This window comes from Phoca vitulina, unplaced genomic scaffold, assembly GCF_004348235.1.
Source record: "Phoca vitulina isolate PV1807 unplaced genomic scaffold, GSC_HSeal_1.0 scaffold71, whole genome shotgun sequence".
Classification (NCBI taxonomy): domain Eukaryota; kingdom Metazoa; phylum Chordata; class Mammalia; order Carnivora; family Phocidae; genus Phoca; species Phoca vitulina.
Window position 1 is genome coordinate 1,694,555 of NW_022589774.1, and position 10,317 is coordinate 1,704,871.

The window sequence follows — 10,317 nt, forward strand, 5'->3', positions numbered from 1 at the left end:
GCCCCTCCCTGCTTACTGCCCCTCCCTCCCTGCTCCGCCCCTCCCTCCCCTTCACTGCCCCTCCCTCCCTGCTCACTGTCCCTCCCTCCCCGCTTGCCCTGCTACATTTTTTCTTCATAGTACGTATCTCCACTTGAAATATTGTACACTTATTGCCTATTTATTTGCTTATATTATCTGTTTACTACAAATGTATACTCCACAAGGGCTTCCCTTCCTGTATCCTCAGTGCTTAGAAAAGTGCCTTGCACATAGTATGAATAGTAAATACTCAATAAGTGCTAACATTTTAATTATCATAGACATTCTCTTCCTGCAGCCAGGGAGTTTAAAAGGAGGGATGGGGGAGGGAGGTAATAAAACAGCAATATTATGTGACAGAGAGCCCACTAGGGCCAGGTACTGTACTAGGAGTTTGAATACGGAAAACCTATTTAAGCCTCACAACAGCCCTATGTGGTAAGGAATATTATTCCCATTTTATTTATTTATTTATTTATTTTTAAAGATTTTATTTATTTATTTGACAAAGAGAGAGACAGCGAGAGAAGGAACACAAGCAGGGGGAGTGGGAGAGGGAGAAGCAGGCTTCCCGCGGAGCAGGGAGCCCGATGCGGGGCTCGATCCCGGGACCCTGGGACCATGACCTGAGCCGAAGGCAGACGCTTAACGACTGAGCCACCCAGGCACCCCTATTCCCATTTTATATATGTGAAAAGTGAGGCTCAAAAAGGCTAGTGACTTTTCTACTGACTGACAGCCAATGTCAGCCCCTGCACCAATCAACACTAGAAAGGGTCCCTTATCACCTCCCCCTCCTCTCTCTCCCTTTCTCCCCCTCCCTCTCTCTCTTTCCCTCCCTCCCTCTGTGTCATCCTCTCGCTTCTGCTAGGAAACCAGGTGGGTGCACAGACATCAGAGGAAGCATGGTAAAGGGTGACAATCTCTGTCTCACTCAAAGGGCTTCGCCTGACCCTGCCACTGACCATGGGGGAGCCTAAGGTGGAGAGAGCACTTTGGGAAGAAAGCTGGCTTCTCAGGCTGACCCAGCTCAGTTAACACAGAAATTGTAGATGTGTCAGTCGCTGAAATCAATACCTGAGCACTTAAAATAATCCTTTCTGGGCAAGAGAAGCCTTTTGCTGGAATCTGACTCTCCTCCAGAATCCTATTTTGGTCCCTGGCAGTAAGCGTGCCCCTCTCCCCACTCTGCACTTCCCCACTCCCCTCTCGGGGGCAAACTTTTCCACTACCCAGCCTCTGTCTGCCCTCAGCACATGTCCCCCAGAGAGACAAGGGCCAGCTGCCTTCCGGCCGCCTGTCACCAGAGCTCCCTCCCCAGCTCTGCTGGGACCTGATCCCGGCCTGTTCCCTGGCCAACACAGCGCCAGAAACAAGGCTCTTTCTTTCCTCAGGCCTGGGGCACCAGAGCTAGAACAGCTCAACCTGGAACTGGAAATGACCTTGATGGTCCCCAAAGGATGAAATATTATGTAACTATTAAAAAGACTGCTCCCAGGAAGTTTTTCATTACTCAGGGAAAATGCTGACATTGTAATGTTTTATGAAGAACAAAAGTTGGGCATAAACGTGTATATGTCATGATCTCAAAGACATAAATTTAAAGGGAAAGAAAGTGTCTGGAAGGAAATATGCCAATAGATTAGGTTGAACCATATGAAATGGCTGATATTCAGCCAATCTGACCTACAAAAATGGCCACCACATGCAGCTTAACCTAATATCTCTGGGTAATAGGATGGCAGGGAACTTTTTTCCTTATTTGTTATTCTTTAATAATATTAAACTTTAATACCTTGGATATATATTCACTTTTATACCCAGGAAAATAGACATTATTATAAAATAAAACAAACTAAAAAATGTCCAGGGTGTTCAGTTGGGGCTTTTTACCCTGCCTCCTGGCTCAGGCTTCCTAGTGAGCCTGGGGGTGCCCCGCACCCGCCCCACCTTCCTTCCACGTGTGCAGGCACTGATGGTAAGATCAGATGCTCCTGTGGGCTTAAAACCTACGTGCTGCTTATCACAGAAACATAGCTAAAGGAGGGATTTATTGCAATCCTTAGAGACAGGCTAAGCCAACAGGCTCGGGACAGGTATTTTAAGTGGCTCTGCTTGTCAACCAGCCAGCGGGATGGAGACCTGAAATAGAGCGGCTTATGGCAGAAGCCCACATGAAGACAAGCTGCTAACTTCCTCTTTCCCTCTGGGCCTCAGTTTCCCTTTCTATTTATTCTGGTATGCCTACGTGAGTATGTGTATAATAAATGCGTGTGCGTGATTCTCAACGCGAGGCTCTTCCCCTCCTGTGTGCTACATGCCTCTGGCGAAGCTCTCAGCTGCAGCAGCCCCCCTCTCTGGGGTCAACTGGCCAACGTTCTCCTGGCTGAGCTACCTCAGAGACTCGGCCTTGTTATCAATCCAGCCTGTCAGGCCTCCAGCCAGTTTGGCTCCTACTTGCTCTCCATCTGGAAAGGCTGGGCCTCTTCTCTTATCCTGGAGCTTTCTAGAAGCTCGCCGGAAGACAAACCCTCCCAGAAAGCTGGGGGAGGGCAAAGGAGAGAGCAAGATCCAGCAGGAGCCTGAATCACGGTGGAAATAGGTGGGAAAAGGAAGGTAAATGCAAATTGAAGCTCTGTGCCTTTGTAGAACATAGAGCTAATTCGAGGGGGAAACAGGAAAACAGCCTCTGGTTTTCATGGCCCAGCTCCCTCCCATGAGCAAGCCAGAGGCTGCTTGCGTCTATCTAAGGAGATAGCATCAGGGTCATGGCTGCCAGCCAGGGTCTAAAGAAAGGAAGCCAGGACAAAAAAAAAAAACAAACCCAGCTGTCTGCAAGAGAAGGCATTCTCTCCACTTCAGCTTCCTCGTTGATAATATGCAGGCGTGGAATACGATAATGAAGTTTCTTCTTGCTCTAACATGCTATTAGAATTCTCCCCTACTCCAGCTTATCTGCTCAGAAGTTTAAAACAGTCCAAACAAGAATGCAAAGGAAGGAAGGAAAAAAAAAAAGACATTAACCAGATGCCATACTGGAGAAATACTCCTCTCAGCTAAGTGGGCAGAAGAAGGGGCCCTTACGGCCCATGGTCAGCTAGGCCTCCATTAGACCCCACTGGGATCCACAAGCCTCAGGCTTTCTAAGTCAGTGGATATTGCCGGTAAAGGTCAAAAGTCGGGTTCTGCTGTGGTACCGAGGAGGAAAGCCCCAGTGCATAAGGCACTTTCAACTTCATCTTTTCTCTTATCATGAAGTAACACCTTCACCAAAGCTTAACTCAACGCTGCCCTCATGCCATCCAAACTAAGTTCAGGAGGCTGACTCTGAAGCTGGTTAGAAATGATGTGTACCACGCACCCAGAAATTACACTGCACCAGGCTCTCTCCTGAGCACTGTGCATACATTATCTCATGTCATCCTTCCAAAATCTCTGAGGTCGGTATTTTACATTAAACGGTAGGTATACTCATTTGACAGATAGGAAAGCAAGTCTTAGAGAAGTTAAGAAATGTGTCCAAGTCCATAAAGCTGGGAAGAGATAAAGCAGGGATTTCTGTCCCAGGATGTCTGCCCCTAAACCTTCTAGCCCTGTTCTAATTCAAGGGACACAGTGGTCACTTGGCAGCCACTGGCAGAGACCAGAGTTGGCTGTCAGGATGCTCCCTGCCTTCTCCCCTGGAAAGGACAGCCTCAGCCCCAGCCTGGAGCTCTCCAGAAACACAGATATTTCCCTAGACCCAAGTGCAGAGAATTGCTTTGCTTGTCGGGATCTCTGCAGGCTCTGCCAGTGACGTGGTTCCTACAGCCCCCGAGGAAAAAGAAGCAAAGTAGGTCTGCAAGATGTTGCCGAGACTTCCGGGGGACCTGAACCCCAAAAGCAATGGCGTGAGACCAGCCCAGCAAAGTTTGAGGCCACTCAGGTTTGTCCAGGCCTTCCCATTACATCTCTCCCCCCCTTCTGTCTTCTGTCCTTCTAGCCCCATAAGCTGTACTCCCCAGCCCGTAACAACCAGGACCCAAGAATCTCACATGCCACCAACCCAAATTTTGCTTCCTCCTGATGGTAACACTTTCCCCCAATGTCCCTATCCATGTCCTTCTATCCCTCAAAACTTACCCATCCTGGCCTTTACTTTTTTGGAACCCTTTACAAAAGCCACAGCTAATTTTCTGGTAAGCAAACCCTGGCTGAGATATAACAGTTGATGACAGATTGATATGGTGCTTTTCCCAAGAGTGTTTGTATTTCAGACAAAGGACGCAACAATGCTTCATCCAAAAGAGCAGATACCCAGTGGCAGGAGCTTTGGAAGTTTCAGAACTGCTGAGAACTTCTGGGAAACAGGAGGGCAAAAGGCAGTCCCAAAGTACAGAGACATAAGGAGCTCACACATCCTCTGCCTACATATCAGCCATGCCAAAGGTCCAGAAAACAGACAATAGTCAAACAAAGACAGGCAGTGGTTGCTGGGGGATGTGCGTGTGGATGCACTGACATGCATGTGTGCATGTGTGCGTGTGTGCGTGTGCGTGCATGCGAGTGTGTGTGTGTGTGTGTGTGTGTGTGTGTGTGTGTGTTGGGGTGGAGGGGATATCAATGGGCTACTACTTCTCAGCGTGTTTCCAAGAGATAAACATAACAGCTGTTGGGTTTACACAGCTCATTAACCTGAGGAATGCACTGGGTAAAACTGTTATTAAGGCAGCTGGGTAATTAAGTTTTCCCCCAGCAAGGGAGGGAGTGGGAGATAAATAAAGCATTTAGGGGAGCAGACACAACATTGGAGGAGACATTTTCAGAAGCAGAAATCAGGGCTAGAAAGCTTCCAGGCAAAACGCACTGGTCCCTGGGGAGCCTGAAGCAGCCCACAGGGCTGACCGGAAGGGCACGGCTCAGCCCCTGCCAGGAGAGCCCCTGCCTGAGAGAGACCACGATGCACCCACGGGGTCGCACAGAGCCCAGCCACCTCTGAGAAGCAGGTGGAGATGCCAGAGCTGAGCAAACACAAGGGCCACCTAACCCAACTCCTTCATTTCCCCAATGGAGAAATGGTGGTCTAGAGAGAACCCGGGAGCTAGCAAGGTCACCTCCCTCATCTCAGTGTCAGAGCCAGGATCAGGACCAGAGAGTCCCCACCCCCGGGCGGGGCAACTTCGCTAACCGTGATTGCCTCCAGATTCTCCCACAGTCCGCTGCAGACCAGATTGACAGCGGCCACCTTGGGAGCAGAGTTGATTTCAATAAGTATGCGAGTGGGTATCCTAATCAGGGAGGAAATGCTCAGGAGTGTGATTCACAGATGGGGCGGTCTCTGCCTGCACACACAGGTGCCAGGAGGAGGGTGTGTAAGGGGAGAGAGGATGTAACATTTAGTGTCTTGCAGACACCAGCCAAGGTTACTTGGCTCATTCCTTTTTTTTTTTTTTAATGGCATTTGACAGTTTCTTTCTTTCTTTTTTATTTTTTTTTTAAGATTTTATTTATTTATTTATTTAAGAGAGAGAAACAGCATGAGAGGGGAGAGGGTCAGAGGGAGAAGCAGGCTCCCCGCTGAGCCGGGAGCCCGACGTGGAACTCGATCCCAGGAGTCCGGGATCATGACCTAAGCCGAAGGCAGTTGCTTAACCGACTGAGCTACCCAGGCATCCCTGGCTCATTCCTTTATACGGTCCTCGCAACCACTCACTGGGCAGGGTGCTGTCGTTACTCTCATTTTTCAAATGAGGAGCTGACGCTGAGAAAAAGCACAGAAGAGAACAAGGATAAGGGGCAACATAGACATGCCTTGAGCTTTAGGGAACAGTGAGTCTACCCAGAGGTTAGTTAGGAACTAAAGGAAGGAGGACAAGGAGACAGGGCCATTTTGGGAAAGAACAGCCTGGGCCCAAGCTTGGATGGTTAAAGGGCAGTCAAGGCAGGCAGGCCTATGAAGGGCAAAGTTAGGGGAGGGGTACCCCAAAGCAAAGCTGGCCAAGTCCTATGTCCATTGCAAGGGTTGCAATATGGACCCCAAAGCCACAGAAGCAAGTCCTCGAGGCTGACAGGATTTAGCCACTGAGACCAAATCAGGCAGAGGAGGTAGCAGGCGAACCGGAGCCAAACTCTGAGACCGGGAGCTGGGAGAAACAATTTTGGAACTGGAACGAGTCCCCACTGCTCTTGCAACTCCCATTCCACTGAGTGCCACTGGGGTTGAGGGCAGGGGAATGAGCGGCGCAGAATGTCCAAGAGTCGTAAATCTCTGATGCACTTGCATTCATGCCACATCAGTGGGCAGACAGCAGGCGCTGGATGAGGTCTTGCTTGGCTCAGGGCTCGCAAAGTCACGGAAATAGAACAGAAGCACTAACCAGAAGCTTCGACTTAAAGAAGGTGTGTATGTGGGGGCAGGAGTTGGTAGGAAGGGGTGAGGGAGAGAACGGAGAGAGGCAGGTACCAGGAATGCAGCTCTGCATCATGCCTCATCTCCAGCTGGGGCTGCCCGGTACACCCCCCATCTCTAACTCCTCAGAAAACTCGACACCTGTGTGTTTCCATTAAAAGTCTGGGGTCCCAGCACACATCCAAACCCTCCCAATAGCGCACAGAGGTAACAAGCGCCCCACAGGAAGCCTTGTGAAAATTAAGGGAGATAATTTCTGTAAAACTCTGGGTATGAGGTCTGGGACACATAACATGTGCCTAATAAATTACAGCTGCTCTACGTAACATTTGATAATAGAATACATTAAACTTAAAAACTGAAATTGGAAGTCAGCGGAGTTAAAATCCTGATTCCAAATGTTCATCACACAGCCACTTCCGCAGCCCACGAGGGTTCAGGGAGAACACCTGCACAGAGCACTAGAAGGGACTGTGTGCCTTTAGTGTGTGTCTTCCTTGCTGTCAACCAATAGCCTCTAGGAGGTTAGGCGGTAAGAGAGGGAGAAAGGGCAATGGAACAAGGGAGAGGTGGCAGGTAGGGGGACAGAAGCTGGCTCTCAGCTGTCAGCTCATTCCCAAAGAAACTTGGGGCCAGGAGCAAACCTCAAGACCCTTTCATCTAACACTCACTCATGGAAGAGCAAGTTAAGGCTTAGAGAGGGGTAATATCTTGCCGAAGATCACACCACAAGTTAGGGGCAGACCTGGAACTACACACTGCATTCAAGATGCCCTATCTTCTACTCTCAAAAAGAGGCTGCATAGCTTTCTTCCCCCTTAGAGAAAAGCGGGGGGGGGAGGGGGGCCAGGGGGAGCCAATGTGTCTCAACTTTCACAGCAGCAAAATAGCTGAGATTTATCCATCCCCAGGGTTGCAAAAGTCTAGACTTCTCTTTTGCAAGCACCGTTTTGTTCTCAGGGGGCTGCTTAAGAGCAGGGAAGGGACGCGGCAGCTTGCAGCATCCGAGAGAGGCAGAGGGCAGGCCAAGGTGAGGCCAAAAGTCCAAGGCTTCAGGGACAGAGGCTGTCTAGACAGGGCTGGGGCTGAGGGGACATCCCAGCACAGGGGCTCTGTATTTCTCCTTGCTTCCCCTCCCAAAAGGCAGGTCAGCTCGAGGAAGGAAGTCAGCAGAAGTCTCCCCAAAATTTTTAGACATGGCTCAGTGGCCCCCAATTTTGAGGGCATGTGGAAAGGGAGCAGCGAAAACCATTCCGTTGCCTAGAAAGCTCAATACTGCCAGGTCCCCTGATGCTTGTGGAGTAATCTGGGCCCACAGGGAGTCCTGGCCTTATGCCGGCCATCTTACCCAACACTGTCAAAGTGGCTTCCCCACATCCAACTGGGTGAGATGCAGAAACCACAGTCATCTCTGCTCAGCATCTCCAAAGCCACTACTCAGTACCATCTGCCATTAAAAGTAGCCAAAAGATCCCTGGAGACTAGAAGGGCAGCAGGGCCCAGAGGCAGTATCAGATGCTACCTCCATCGTCCCAACGACAAGGACAGTCTGGAAAGAGGACACCACGGAGGACCCAAGTCTCCTTCACGGCAATCAATCTCTCTCACGCCCCTTCTCTCTGTATTTCTTTCTCTCTTTCTCTGAAAAGACTAGAAGACTCAGGGAAAACTCCTCCCTCACACATTCCTTTGTCCAAACCTTTGGTTTCAGGGCAGAAAAAATGGCCAAATGAGACATGCAGTCGGAAAACAAGGAAACACTAAGTGGTTTCAACTTTGGTAAACACAAGGCACCAAGAATGACCCCCACCTTGTTGAAGAGAAAAGAAAAGAAGCCAACGTTCCTCCAAAAAAGGTCCAGAGGCGTGTAGAAGAAAAATCACAACAGCTCTTTGAAGAACTCAGTTGCCTAAATGGGGAATGTTAACTGACATAGGTCAAAGTGTTTGGGTTTCTAGATTGTTCAGCTCGCGTTCATTACTTATCAGCTGAGTCGCTGAACCCCCTCGCTGGCCTCATCACTTCCTTGTCTATCTTGCTGATTTATGTCCTCTAACAGCAGTTGGGGTGTTTACCACTTGCCTGAGGGGACCAACAAGGCTGAGAGGTAAGTAAGCTGGCTCTTCATACATGGCAATGGTAAAACATAGAAGGTCAACTCCAGCCTACAATCAAATGTTCTCCCGCTAGCTCTGTCTATACTCATTTCCCAACACTGGCCAAAGAGATGGTGGCAAACAGTGACCATGGCACCACTCAGTTCATCCCATGGCAAGAACACAACCCAGTGCACACATCCCACCACCCATGCTCCATCAGCCTTGACTTTGCCCACCACAGATGACACGTACACTCTCCGATCTAAAAGATCAACATTCATCTGATCGTCCCCAAGACTTGAAAAACTGTCCTACCCAGACCCGAGGATTGAGGAAAGACTCCAGCTTTACCAAGCAGAAGGGAGAAGAGAGCCATTCAGCTAATCCTGAAGACGTTTTCTCTCGCCCAATGAAGGAGAAAATTCTTTAGAGGCAGAGATCTGGCCTTAGGCTTTTCTTGCACTCCCCACGGTGCATGCAGCGGTGGCTATCCCAAATACACTCTAGGCATTGTGTGAACAAAGGGCAGGCTCACCCACCCCACTCCACCTTGTTTTCTCCAGTCCTGGAGGCCATGGTGGTCGGACCTACCTCGCCATACTGGGTGCAGTAGGTCTCAGGCTTGGTCAGTCCGCAGGTGGACGAAGCTCGGAGAAACCGGGTCCTCCCAATGAGCAGGTCCCCAACAGGGGGATAGCAGGCCCCACGGGAGCAGGCTTGCTGGGCACACAGGAGGCCGGGGCAGACTGAAATCACAGGGGTGTTAGGGAATAGCCTAGAGAGAGGAGGGCCCACCAGGCCACCCCAGTATTCCCCCAGGAAGCATAAATCAGCAAGCCTAGCCCCTTTCCCTCACGCCTGCTCCCACTCAGTGGTGGCGGTAAGGACTGGACTCCTGATGCTATCAGGTAAAAAAAAGCTGATTTCGTGTTCTGTAAGCTGTAATTTAAAAAGGAAAGGAGGAGAAATGCTGGCCACCAGAAACCCTGGATGATCCTGAAATGTGGCCTCCATATGTGGCTTTTAGGATCAAGTTGCAGGCACACGCTCAGCCACTGGGACACACTCCTCAATCCCTTCACTTGCTGCCTGGCCTCGGTCAGCATCCGGAGCAGGGCTCGCTGCTCACCATCTGTGCAAAGCTGGGAGATGCCGCCATTCTTTCTGCTCCTTTCTCTGCAAGGTGGACCCAGCCACACTTTGTGAGTCCCGGCTACAGTCCACTGTAAAACCCAGCCGTGATGGCTCCGGAACCAGCAAGATAGTGAAAGGCTGGGCAATTAGCTGTGCAGGCCACTTGGGGAACCACGAGCCACCCTCAGGTAGGAATAAGAAGACACTTGGGAGCCTCTCAAGAGAGGCAGAGAATCGTCTTTCCCAAAGGCCCAAAGGAGCAGGGAAACCCCACTGGGGCCCCAGGAGACAAGTGTTCTAAACTGAAGGATGACAGAGTGATGGATGATGCTCACTCTTTGGTTCACAGTCCTCCTACCCGTGGCTGTCCCCTCCCTGCTATAGAACAGGGCCTGGAGGGATGGGAAGGGGACACTTACCAAAGCACAGGAGGAGGAGTGGCCTCATCTTCAGCCACTGGGGGAAGCCCCTCAGAGGACCTCACCTGGGACAGAGCAGAGCAGCTTGGATAAAACAATACAGACCCTAAGGCACACCAGCCCCCTTTACGTAGGGTCTCCTCCAACCTAGGATACTTGTACGCAGCAGGTACTTCTGTAGCCAAAAGTCTGGAAAATGCCAGAGCCCTGGACCCCTGTCCCCACTGGCGTGTGACTCACACTGTACCCCCCCACC

At 50.4% G+C, this 10,317-nt stretch overlaps 1 protein-coding gene across 1 annotated transcript in view; it reads right to left on the minus strand.

Moving 5' to 3' along the window:
* LAMB3 (laminin subunit beta 3) overlaps positions 1–10,317 on the minus strand; it is a 57,854-nt gene that overhangs the window by 34,694 nt on the left and 12,843 nt on the right. The window contains exons 8-9 of the mRNA XM_032393078.1: positions 10,062–10,126; positions 9,100–9,254 (exon numbers count right to left, since the gene is read on the minus strand). Of these exons, the coding sequence (XP_032248969.1) occupies positions 9,100–9,254; positions 10,062–10,089 (183 nt within the window). The 5' untranslated portion in view covers positions 10,090–10,126. The remainder of the gene's footprint in view (positions 1–9,099; positions 9,255–10,061; positions 10,127–10,317) is intronic.